The 13678-nt window shown below is 34.1% G+C and overlaps 1 protein-coding gene across 5 annotated transcripts in view; it reads left to right on the top strand.

Annotated features, from left to right (window-relative positions):
- LOC134538423 (serine hydrolase-like protein) overlaps positions 1-13230 on the top strand; it is a 29083-nt gene extending 15853 nt beyond the window's left edge. For 2 of the 5 annotated variants that reach the window (XM_063379744.1, XM_063379745.1), the window contains exon 3: positions 12207-13230. In XM_063379744.1, coding sequence (XP_063235814.1) covers positions 12207-13045 — 839 coding nt within the window. In that variant the 3' untranslated portion in view covers positions 13046-13230. Of the gene's footprint in view, positions 1-1149; positions 5878-12206 lie in introns of those variants that run through there. The other 3 variants (XM_063379742.1, XM_063379743.1, XM_063379746.1) reach the window with 2 other exon arrangements.
- The last annotated feature ends 448 nt before the right edge of the window (positions 13231-13678 follow it).

Below are 13678 nucleotides of genomic sequence, written 5' to 3'. Positions count from 1 at the left end.
GAAAATATTGTGAATGATTATATTCTTGTTAATACTGTATGGTGGTATTGTTTCTAGATGTGTGTCAGCCTTAAAAGTTTTAAAGAATTCACCTGTGTAAGGAAAGTAATTAATGATTGTACAAAAAGAGAACTTCACTGTGATGCACACTCAGTTTATACATAACTAGCTGCCCGGCCCGGCTTCGCACGTCTATACTAATGGAAAAAAATTAAGCCACATCTCCCATTTACAGTAATGGTAAATAAAAAAAATTCAGTGAAAATTTATTACAATGCTGTATAATGTACCGGAGATAAAATGAATAGCGCCGATGGTTTCCCGACTTGTGCACGCAACGTACAACTGATGTACCCGCACTTCGCTATGGCAGTCTACAGGCAGATCACTCTTGCGCCGCTCATTATACATGCCCCTCCTTTGGGGTACCCCACTGCCGCGCGATACCCGTTGCCATGGAGACGCAGAAGGCATGAACAATGCAAAATCCTGTTCTCATGCAGACAAAGTACCCACTGATGCCTGGTTTTAACCACCCATGGGATCTAATTTTTGGAAAATGTCATCCTGCGTAACATAAGGAACATTACTGTGAAGTTTCAAGTCTGTAAAATATATATACTTGAAAAAAAAGGGCAATAAAAAACAAATAAAATACAGAGAGAGGAAAAAAACAATAGTTTAGGTTTGCGATTTAAAGTGATAAAAAGTATTTAAATACTAATTGAACTCTTATGAGGGTACTGATTGCTTCGTTGTTAATATCACACGGGTGTTTTTTACTTGTATGGGAAAATTAAGAATGATAAGGCATCTAGTGCATGGCAACAATGTTAATAGGCAATAGGAAATAAACTTCTAGCGCCTGCGGCATTGTCAACACACACTTTGTACGTGTACTGCATGTTGTATCTAACACCCTCCAACGCATTTGATTCTAAATTGGACTTTTAGTAAGGATCCCTAATGTTATTGATAATATAATATAGCCTATATCCTTCCTCGATAAATGTACTATCCAACACTGAAAGAATTTTTCAAATCGGACCAGTGGTTCCTGAGATTAGCGCGTTCAAACAAACAAACAAACAAACAAACTCTTTGGCTTTATAATATTAGTATAGATGATATTTTTTTCTGGTTGTGCAGGTATTACTACGGGAAACTGTTGGAGACGGAGAAGAAGCTGCAGGCGGGGAGGCCGCCGACGTACACGCTGGAGCAAGCGGTCCGGACCCTGATGACGCAGCGCCCCTCGACGCTCAGCGAGGCCTCTGCCCGCACCCTGCTGTCCCGGGACTTGGAGGAGGCGGGGGACGGGCGGTTCGTGTTCCGCAAGGACCAGCGCTTCAAGTGGCTCATGTACCCCACCCTGGACTCCGCCCAGTACGTGGCCATGCTCGGCTCGCTGAGCTGCCCGCTGATGGTGATCGTGGCGAGGCACTCGGCCATGAAGGACGTCCCGGTGGCCGGCGAGCTGACCGCGACGTTCAGGAGGAACTGCCCGGTGTTCCGGTACGAGCTTGTGGACGGCGGCCACGACGTTCACCTCAACAACCCCGGCGCGGTCGCCCCTCTCGTGATGAGTTTCCTGTACACTCCGGACAGTTCCTTGTGAAGTACCTCGCCGGTAGCGCCTTGGCCGCAGTCATCGATCATACGGCACACTTTTTTTATAGTACGTCAAACCCCACAGTGTTGCATAGCAGAATTTATTGGTCAGCCATGCACTTATCCTATTTGGCAGTATTACTCCTAAGAAAAAATGAAGTTGTACTTAATATTTTAAGTGGCATGTGACGTTATGTAAAGAGATGTATCTAGCTAAAAAAAAATTTGTGAAACATCCTAAATTTTTGTCAGGCTAATTTTTTTTTTAAATTTTTAATTTTCTAAGTTATGTAAATGAGTTTGCCTTAAAATGTATCGTTGTCCATGGCATGCCAATTTTAGAGCCGAAAAGTCATGACAAAGGTGTATCTCAGAATCAAGTAAATTTGGAAAATTGAGGGTACCATAAATTGTAAAACATACTCAATTTTAAGATGCGATGAGTCATGAAAAAGTGAAAAAGGTGTTTTTTAAAATCCAGTAAATTCATTATCTTGCATTGCAAGATGTCAACTTTTTTATTGCAGCAGTTACACATATTTTTGAACTACCAGCAGTCCTAAAAGTTTTACACTTCAGGAATTGCTCATTACTAATTAATATGAGATTAATTTTGTAGTGATTTTTCAAAGTAAGTTTTTAAAATGAACATTTAAAACTGTTTAAAGGTATTACAATCGTATATTTTTGAAAATTGTAATGAAACATTGTACCACTTAAACATTAACTGAAGTGATATTTTTAATCTTAAGTTTTTTTGCCAAAAATTTAAAAAAATGTATATTTTTTAATAAATTTAATGAGATTGTGCTGTTGCCTATAATTATTGATAGGAAAAATTTGCGGTTTCGTTTTGCGTTAAGGTAGAATCCAAATGTGTTTTAACTTTTTTCGGCTTCTGTGATTGGTCCACTGTTTGTCTGAAGGACTCTGAGCCAATAAATAACCCTCAAAGAAAGAAGTATTGAATTACAAACATCAGAGTTAACAGGTGCTACTTGCTATTAGTTAATGAACAAGTGTTATTTTTCCGAATGCATAGAGGATCATGGAGTCTATCCTATAGGGCATTGAAACCACAAATTTTTTCCAGTCCCTACCTATAATTTTATTAACAATATTATTGTAAAGTATTTGTTTTGATAACACTGCTATACAAAAAAACTTTAGGGATAAACACAGGTAATTATCAAATACAAACAATAATGATAATGCAAGCATTAAAAGAGAAAATATGTAAAAGAAACCAGAAAAATACACAACAAAAATAATATTTTTATACATGTTTACTCATTGTTTCTTTTGTAACATGTTTCGTTTATGTATTTGTACTATTGTTATCAAATATGTATTTTTGAAACAGGTACATAATGTCATTTGTATCATGGGTACGATTTATTAGGCTTTATTCAACTTACAGTTTATGTAGAAATTGGTTTTATATAAAGGTATTTTCAATAATTTATAGATTTTTAGATAATTTAAGCCATTTCAATGTATGAAATTTATACTTAATCTATTGCATTAATTCCATTGAATGTGTGAATGCAATTCATAGATTGGATTCAATAAAATTGAAAATGCTTATTGAACATCATTTCACACACATTCAAGTACTTTGACTTATTTAATAAAATTATATTAAAGTACATAATTGTTTTTTATAATTCCAATCTTTTTTTTTTAAGATTTAATTTTATTTGAAAATTTTTATTTTATTTTCTAAAAGCTCAATACATTAAAAAAAAACACACATACATTTTCCACAAAAGCTCCAAAGCTGTTATAAAAAGGTAATTGAAAATTAAATGAGAATATTTCATAGCATGTCTAAAACAATTATTTTTTGTTCAATTTGGAGCATTTCATATATTGAACGAAAAGCTGTGCATGAAATTAGGTACATATTACTGACATCACATGACTTTGAATGACTTGAATTATATAAAAATGTATTGTTATTTAAAGCAAAATTTTATTGAGTGGAATGCTCTTAAATCTGTGTAAGCGTTGTTTTCTGAAACCAACTATTTTCTACAAAAACATTTATGAAAATGCTGGCATGTGATGATTTGTTATTTGAAGTGCTAACCAGGATATGAAGTTTTCTGTTATAAACTGCAAGAAGCTAAACCATTTAAATGTGTTGATAAACTGAAATGGTCACAAATTTTATATCATTGTTTTTCGTACAGAAACTGCCAAGCTTTATTTTAAAAATATGTTTGAGAAGGGTAAAAATTAAAAGTTTTTAGTGCTTTATTTGTTTGATTTCCTTATAAACTAACTTTAATAAATAAATTAAAGGCATATCATTCATATCTCAATACTATTTCGGTGTGCCTGAATGATTTACCTATTTAATAAAGTCTTGAGTGTAAATTTGATTTGTCTTGTTTCAAGTGCCTCATTTGGCTGTTTTTCATAACTTTTCAATATTTAAACAGAATGTCCAGCATTGCTTAAAATCTATAATTGTGAGGGGATTACTAATATAATATGTGAAAAATCATGGAATAGTTACGGCAATATTTTAGTTCAGGGAATTTAAATGGAGTGAAAAAATAAATTTTTTGTCAGGCTAATTTTTTTTTTAAATTTTAAATTTTCTAAGTTATGTAAATGAGTTTGCCTTAAAATGTATCGTTGTCCATGGCATGCCAATTTTAGAGCCGAAAAGTCATGACAAAGGTGTATCTCAGAATCAAGTAAATTTGGAAAATTGAGGGTACCATAAATTGTAAAACATACTCAATTTTAAGATGCGATGAGTCATGAAAAAGTGAAAAAGGTGTTTTTTAAATTAAAATCAAATATCATCTTTCATATATATGAAATATTTTTTTTAATAAAATTTAAATATGCTGTGAAACTTCATTTTTCATACTTCACAAAGTCCAAGAAAAGTTGTTGCTAAATAATATAAACAAATGAAATAAAAATGAATAGACCCATATTAAAATTAGTAAAATGCGAGAAAATTAAAAAAAAAAAAAAAAACTTGCAATGCATATTTTCAAACCAGAAAAATGTTTAGTTTGGATAATGCTTTTTTTTTTTGTCAAACTGATTATTTACAAAATCAGGATGGCGACCAACCGGGAAAACCGGGAAAACCGGGAAAAGTCAGGGAATTTTGCCAGCAGGGAAAAGTCATGGAAAAGTCAGGAAATTTTTCAAATAGTCAGGGAAAAAATTAAATCTTGTCTAAAGTTCCTGCTGCAGCATTTTACAGCTTAATATTATTTATAGTCTTTGTTAATTTGTTAATTGTATGTAGCGAATTATTAACTGAAATTCTGAATACTATATTTTATACGAAGTTTGACATTTTAATGAAGCCATTTTTGATGTCGCGGGTCCATGAAAAACTGCTGTGTTTGCATTGCTGATAACAGCTGGCTGGCGTGCGCGCGCATGCATTGTATTGCCACCATAGTTATGGTACGTGTACCAAATTATTCTATGCTTACTAGTTTTATAGCTCATAGTACACCGAGATGACCGAGATAGTTTTATTTTTGTTTCTCGTATTATTGGCAACTATGGTACAAGTACACGAACGTTTTGGGATGAAAACGTGAGTGCTTTTGTTTGTTGCCAGTCGTGTTGTGTAGTGCTTCTCTACGTTTTACTTTTCAGATGTACTATTTATTTTATTTTGCTGTCCTCTTTGTGTAAACGTTTTGAATAGTGGCGTGTACATGTTTTCAGTATTATTTAGTAAGCTAGTCGGGCTTTGTTCTGAAGATAAAAAGGAGAGAATAGAAGTAGTAGACAAAGATGGGGAAAAAATGTGCGCGGGATCAGATATGAACGTGTGGGCTTGGGAAGAATATTGCCGTTGCCGAAAGCTAAGAGTAAAGGTGATTAATGAGTTAAAGTGTTTATTCGGTTATATTCAAATTTTTAGCCCATTACTTTTATGGAGTAAAACATTTTTTTAATGAATTCCAATACAGGATAAGAAAAGTGAAAGGTAAATATTAAGAGTAGCTAATCATTAGACTTGCGCATAATAGTTCGCGACCGGAAGCGCTCCTATTAAAAACGTTTACACAAAGAGGACGGCAAAATAAAATAAATAGTACATCTGAAAAGTAAAACGTAAAGAAGCACTACACGACTGGGAACAAAAAAAAAAAAAAGCACACACGTGCGAACTAGGTCGCTCTTTTAGTTCGTCCGCTCCCATCTCGAATTCAAAGAAGACAGGTCACAGATAGTTCGTTCGCTTTGCTACCGCTACTGCAGGCGATCTTCTCTGTATGTTATAGTAGTTATTTTTTTATAATGATCAGTGTTTTGAACGCCTAGACTATTATTCTTTTTTGGGTTATTATACATCAAATGAGTAAATAAAACAATAATTTACATAATTGGGTAAAATGGCATATATAGTTAACAGTTGTTTTTAATCTTCACTTAACATATAATATAATCGAAAAATTTTAATTTATAAAAGGATTTATTTTATAGCTAGTTAAAGAAATATTATTTATGAAATGTGTTTATTTAAGTGAATAAAATTCAGTTTTATAAATATACAAATTTTAATTTTTTTTTTAAGTTTTAGAAATAATCAACAAAAATTGCGTTATTATTTACAGGCAACAAAATTACGTACATTATTAAGAAAAAAGACCCATTACTCTTTTAATTTGTTACCTTACAATTAGACATAGAAAAACTAATAAAAACTCTTAAGTAAGATTGTTTGCTAATATTGCTTAAGAATGTGTATGTTCATTAGTACCTATATATAATTCACTAAATATTAGCAAGTTCATCATCACTTAACATACACTATAGGGCCATTCCATGAAAATTAGGAAATTTTATTAATTTAAATGTTTTTTTTTTCTGGTTGAGAAAACATTACGTAAAAGATTTTAAAGTTATGGTCTTTGACAGACAATGTTGAATTTTGACTCATTTAATATTGAACAGCTGTTTTATTGATTCTAATGTGGCTGCTATTCAACTGTTTCTATTTTGCTCAGAGAGAGGCTACTTTCAGGTTCTTTGGTAAGTACATGTCACATAAATGAATGTATATTTATATTTAAGTTCAAAATATAGGGTATGCACAAACATATTTCTTGCAAAAAAATAATTTAATAACATTTTATTGCTACTTAATTAATTATTCAATTGTGAGTGTTGAAGATGTCCCGTACGTGACAAATTTAGGTTATGTTTCATGTTTCATCAGGAACAAATTGTTATTATATCTTACTTATATAAATTCAAACTGTATTAGAATGCAGGTAGCTAACCTAATTTTTATATGTTTTAATTGCATTAAAAACAATAAAAATTTTGAGATACAATCATGTCCCGTACGTGACGTCACCTACGGGACATATGAAAAATATAATGTTTTACCCAACATATGTAGAATATTCACCTATCTAAAATAACATATTATGTGTTACATAAATTTATTATTTAAATGTTTTACTATTAGTAATCAATTTAATTGGTTTTCAGTGACAAATATGGAATCTAAGAAGACAACAAGTGCTTCTCGGATGAAAAAAATGAGGGAAAAACAAGACTGCAGATCCAGATGGTTATCTTGAGAAGGAAAGGAAACGGATTGCAGAACTGAGAAAGAATAAGAAAAAGAAAATGACAGTGAAAGACAAGGCTGCCCAAAAAATTTATGAAAGAAATAGGAAAAGACTTCAGAGAGCAAAGAAAAATGCTAAAAATGCAGCAAAAGCAAACAGTTCTGATATGTCTTCCTCTGGCACACCTTACAGTTGCAAGCAGACATTATCAAAAGCAGTTTGGAAGACTGCAAGGGCCTTACCAAACTCACCACGAAAACAAAAAGCTGTTGTGACAGGTCTTGCTAAACGCATTGGTCTTCAACTAACTACGACAATGGAAGAAAGTATTGCTGGAACTAGAAACAGTTGTAAAGAAGAGACTTCTGTTATAAATTTTTTCTATCGTCCAGATATAGTATACACATGCCCAGGGATGAAAGATGTATTAACTGTGTGGGAAAATAGAAAAAAAGTTAAATTACAAAAGCACTTTATGACTATGTTTCTGCATGAAGCATTTTATATATTCAAAGAAGAAAATCCAGATTATAAAATTGGTTACTCTAAATTTTGTAGTCTAAGGCCAAAAAATGTTTTGTTACTTAAAGAGACTCCTGCAGAGCAGTGTAAATGCAGAATACACGAGAACTTCATTTTAAAACTTAAGGCCTTAAAACATACATACAACAATGAATTTTGGAAAAATCTGTTGTGCAATGATAGCTTGAACTCTTTGTGTTGGCAGAACCTCTGTGAAGTTTGTAGTAATGGGAAACGAATGGTAGTCCCAAGAGAACCAGATTCTAAAACCACTTGGAAAGAATGGAAGAAAAATGATGAAAACAAAATAAAGTTAGTTATAAAAGAAGACTGTTTAGGTGATATATATGAAAAATTGATAGCAGATATGCCTAAAATGATGCTCCATGTAAACACCAAAAGAATACAACATGATGAGTTTGAGAAGGACAAAGCAAACGTTACAAAGCGTGTTCTGGAGGTTGATTTCGCAATGTCTTTCAGTTGTGAGTATCAAAATGAAATACAAAGTGCTTTGTGGTCTCGTGCTAGTGTTGTTTTATTCACTGCTGCTGTTTTTTGTAATGGAAATTGCAAAACTTATATACTTTGTTCAGACACAAAAAATAAGGATAAGGACACAGTCTTTGTGTTCTTGGATTTCTTTTACACAGAAGTACTTAAAAAAAATTCTGCAATTTATGAAGAAATAATTTGGAGTGATGGGCCCTCTTCAGAGTTTAAAAATAAATTCATGGTGAAAACATTGGAAATATTGAACCAGAAACACAACAGAACATTTACCTGGAAATACTTTGCGACATCTCATGGTAAAGGTGTAGTAGATGGTGTTGGTGGCAATATTAAACGCTTAGTAAGAATGAAAATGATGACGCAAGGGGAGGGATGCACAATACAGTCAGCTAAGGATTTTGCAGAAGTAGCTGCACAACTTGATACCAAAAGCCATTTATGGTATATAGAAGAGGACCACATTAGGAATGAAATTTTATCCCAAAATCCTTGGAGAAATGTCCCTTCGATCCCAGGAATCAAGGAATTCCACATTATTACATGTAGCACTTCGTCAGGGTTCTATGCAAAAAACAATGCACTGTCTACAAAAATTGCACTCTCCAATCCGAAAGGGAATCTATTTAACTTCCCTGGAAAATGGGTAGTCGTATGCTATGAAGGAAAAGAGTACCCTGGAGAAGTGGTGGATGCAAGCGGAGATCAAGTGCGGGTGTCAGTGATGGTCCCTACAGGTCCCCCACATCACTTCAAGTGGCCTCGACAACCAGACTGCATTTGTTATTTAAAAGAAGATGTAGCAAGAGAGATTTCTCCTCCAGTAGTGGTGAACAACAGAGGACTGTTTAAATTTATTGACATTTAAAGTGATCTTTATGACCATACAGAGTAACAGTTTTGTTATTAATTTTTTTTAGTTAGGATATAGGCAGGTAGAACTACTCTATCATTTTATTTAGTTACATTTAATCAATTTCGTTTAACATATCTCTATGAGTCAGGTTGTATAAATTTAATTTTTTTTCAACACAACTTATTTCAATAAACAGCGCAGGCTTTCGCGGCCGTTGTCCGTACTTTCTAGGCTTCTGGGTTGTAGCCGCGTCAAAATCAAAGTTTTCACCGACGTTTCGGTCGACGTTACAGTCACAATCATCAGGGAGAGATTAATTCAATTAATCTGCTCCCTGATGATGGCGACTGTAACGTCGACCGAAACGTCGATGAAAACTTTGATTTTGACGCGGCTACAACCCAGAAGCCTAGAAAGTACAACTTAATTTCATTTTCTACTGAAAAATTTATTCAGCACAATCTTACTAATGTAATATGTAAATGTCCCGTACGTGACAGCATTGTCCCGTACGTGACAAACAGAAAAAAAAATTGTTTCCGATTCATTATTGGAATTTTTTCATGCATTTATTGATGTCTGTTTTTCTTATTCTTATAAGTTCTCACAAAAAATAATACAAGAATATCATGCTAGAATTCGGGCTAAAGTTTCAGTAAAACGTGTCCTCGTGAAACTAATGGTTGACTATATGTGTCCCATACGTGACGGTTACATTTGACAGCAATATGTTGTTAACAAAGGTATTTCTTATCATGTCTTAAGCTGAAAATTTACACTAAATGTGTAACTTCTGTAGAAACCAAGAAAACACATGAATATACCCCTTATAATATAATTTTTTATAGAATTATCGGTATGAAAATTTTTACAAATGTCCCGTACGTGACAATGGAATGGCCCTATAATCGAAAAATTTTAATTTCTAAAAGCTATTATTGTTTGTCTGATTTTGTTTTGACATATATTTGTGTATGTTATCTGATAAGTTAGTTATAATATGTAAAAATAAGGTTTTACTCTTAAAAAAAATTGATGAGATTGTTAGGCATGGTCAGGGAATAAAAATGATTGTCCTGGAAAAGTCAGGGAAAAGTCAGGGAATTTATTCTGTACAGTTTGGTAGCCACCCTGAAAATATTTCTAATAATAACTAATAATTATAATCACATTATTTATTACATTTGAAATGCATGTACTGTATGTACTATGTTGCAGAAAACAAATATAAATTTCTCAAAACTTGGTGTCATACATGTTACACTCTTTTCATTAGTGTGTTTTTGATGAGTACAATTTTTAGTGTCTATTGCTAATAAATTATTTAAAAGGTATTATTTTATTGGAATCAAATATCTGTTCATGAATATTGAATATTTTTTGAATACTTGCAGACCTTATTTTAATTAAATGCCTAAACAAAGGCTAATCCTGTATTTAGGTTTAATCTGTTATGCCGCAATGTTGGTGTGCCAAGTATTTTTGAGTTGAGTTGTATTTTTTTGACAATGTGAGGCTTAATTTCATCTGTAACATTGCTTGGAAGGGATTTTTAGAATCTTAACTTTGTGTGAAGTTCCAGAGATTTTGTTACAGTGTGAACAGTTTTCTCACGATATTAAAGAATCTGATAGTAAGTTGTGACCATGGCAGTGTTTGAAAAGTAACTAAAATATTGATATTGGTTGTTTTCCAGGGAAATATTTGAGGTTTTTGAGCAGTAAAAAAAAAAAGTATAAGACCTTGGAATAGTCAGGAAATAGTCCATGGGCAAAAAAAAATGTAGAATTCCACGGGTGGGGGGGGGGGGGGGGGGAGGGGTCGCAGGATTACGTTATCATTCCCGTTTCACAGTTAAAGATTCAGCAAGCACAAGCAAGCTCATTAGAGAGGAGCTTTTTGATTCCTGGAGGGGGGGGGGGGCTGGACCCTTCCCCCTCTTTTTGGTAGCTACACCATGTTCAATGACTTCCGTTCTGCCTTTTCCTTTCACTAAAATTTGGCCTTGCCTGGGTTATTCAACACCGGTCTCTCCCGCCCATTGGTAAAAGGTGAATAAATAATGTGGAAAGTGACAGACGCCCAACTCGGAGAATAAAAAAAAAAAAAAACATTTATCACTTGACAGTTGTCAGATGACTTGAAATCTTCAGAGTACCTACTCAAAATAATTAGTTATTCAAGCTACAATTTATTTAGTTATAGAAATTCTTTGTCAACATAACTTTTAAATTTGAAACTATGTGAATTTATTGTGGTTTTAATTGTTAAAAAATATGCTTAGCTATGTAATTCGCATGTGTGTTAAAGGCGAGATTATACATTAAATAAAAATAAAACTGAAATAGTTATACACCTACCAAAATGAAAGTAGATACATAGCATAACAAGGCTATATAATATAAGGCAAAATACCAAATGCGACAAAAATCATCAGAATTGCCTAATTTTGTCTTCTAAAATGCAAAATTATATTTAAGAATCTTTATTGTAGACTGATAGTTGAAAAATGTAAATAGTTGTACTACCTATAAAAAATGTATTTAGATTTTAGTGAATGGTTTTTTCCGAAGTAAATTGGAAAGGTTGAGAACGAAAATATGTTGGTTAAAAAAACGTAATTGACAGTTAAGTAAATAAAAGCAGTTAATATCTGATATTACACAAATGTGGCTAAAGGTCCACAGAGAGAAATTATGAGGAATTCCATAAAGAAATGTAGGCTTCCAACATTGCATATTGATATTTGTCATTTATATTAGTGGTACAAATATGTATTGTAATACTTTGTGACAATAGGCAAATTCAAATTTGAAACTATGTGAACACCAGAAATAAATTTTAATTTAGAACCATGCAATCAACTTTTTTTGCAATTGGTAAAAAAAATTATGTAGTTAGAGTAAATCCAAAACATAGTTTCTGGTTTTGATACATAAAATAAAATAATATGTCACAATTAGAGTATTTTTATATATGTATTTACACACAATTTTTGTGAACTTGTATATCATTCAAAAAAATACAAAACCCAAAACCCTTGGCAGTTAAAAATAGATTTTTAAAACAATGTAATAAAATAAATATGCTTGTGAAATATTAACAATGTATTGTGTATTTTTATTTTTCAGTTAAAGCTTGGAATGATCCATCTGGCATTCCAGTTGTTGCGATTCATGGGTCCATGGACAACTGTGGTACGTTCAACCGCTTGATACCGCTGCTGCCCAGATCCCACTACTACGCTTGCGTCGACCTGCCGAGCCACGGGCTGTCGTCCCGCTTCCCGCCCGGCCTCCCGCTGGACTTCTGCGACCTGGTGATGTCGCTGCGACGCGTCACCGACCACTTCGGCTGGGACAGAGTCACGCTGATGGGACACAGCCTGGGCGGGCAGGTGTGCGCCGTGTTCTCCGCGATGTACCCGCGACGCGTGCGGACGCTCGTGATGCTCGACTCGCTGGCTCCTTACGCCACGCCCCTCGACGGGTACAAGGCGTACTACAGGCACTCCGTCGAGGCGCTGCTGAAACTGGACGTCGACGGAGAACCCCCGAGCCACACGTACGAAGAAGCCCTTCGGCGCATGGTTGACAAGCGCGTCGACAAGATAACCGTCGAGGCGGCGCGGCAACTTCTGGAGAGGGGACTCGTCAAGAATCAAAACGGGTACAGCTTTTCCGTGGACCCCCGCATGCGGACGCTCTTGCCGTTCAGCTTCGGTTCTGAAGGAACCGGGTTGACCATACCCAAACTCATAGCCTGTCCACAGCTAACGGTAATCACAGACTATGTCAGGCATCGGATAGCATCCAGAAAAGAATTCCAGAATGCGTTCAAAGAATATAGCCAGCGAGGCAACTTCACATGTGTGGAAGTTGAGGGAAGTCACGATATCCACAACATTAGTCCTGAGAAGATTTCCGGAGACATATCCCAGTTTTTGGTCAAGCAGACAAGCACGCTTTAATGATGTGCTGGGTACGTAATTTGAGTACTATAGAATTGCAAGGTACAAAAGACATGTCATTGTTTGTTTAGTTATTTGTGAAGAAAACCAGTGACTAAATTTTATATGTATTTATATTGTAATGCATGTGGTTAAAAATTAAATAAATATTTAAATTAAATTAAATTAAATCAATCAATCGAAAACTACAATGACTTTTCCTTAACTTCATAAAGGGGGGTGGGGGGGGGGGGGAACTGTAACTCAGAGAACATACTTGCTTAGGCTAACAAGAGGTTTATTCTTACAATACCACTTAACTTGATAAAATAATTTTCATTCTAGGATCGAATCGTCCGTCATCCCATACAGGATGTCTGGTGAGAGATGAAGTAAAGGAGATGTTTAAAAATAACTTAACACTAACTTGACAATAACTTGTATTTTGTTTTTAAACTTCAAATAAGCAAAATTAGTCTCAACGAACAGGTAGTCTTTACAGTTCATGATTAAAATTGCAATTAAAATTCTCCACAACTGTCTCACTCATTTATGAGTCATCTTAGTAAGTTCACCTCGGAATTTGAGATACCCAGCTATAAACTCGTATAAATGTATTTTGACATCCTAAAAGTTTTCTCAAAACCTACATAT

Source organism: Bacillus rossius, chromosome 13 (genome assembly GCF_032445375.1).
Source record: "Bacillus rossius redtenbacheri isolate Brsri chromosome 13, Brsri_v3, whole genome shotgun sequence".
Classification (NCBI taxonomy): domain Eukaryota; kingdom Metazoa; phylum Arthropoda; class Insecta; order Phasmatodea; family Bacillidae; genus Bacillus; species Bacillus rossius.
This window is presented reverse-complemented; position numbering and strand designations above follow the sequence as displayed.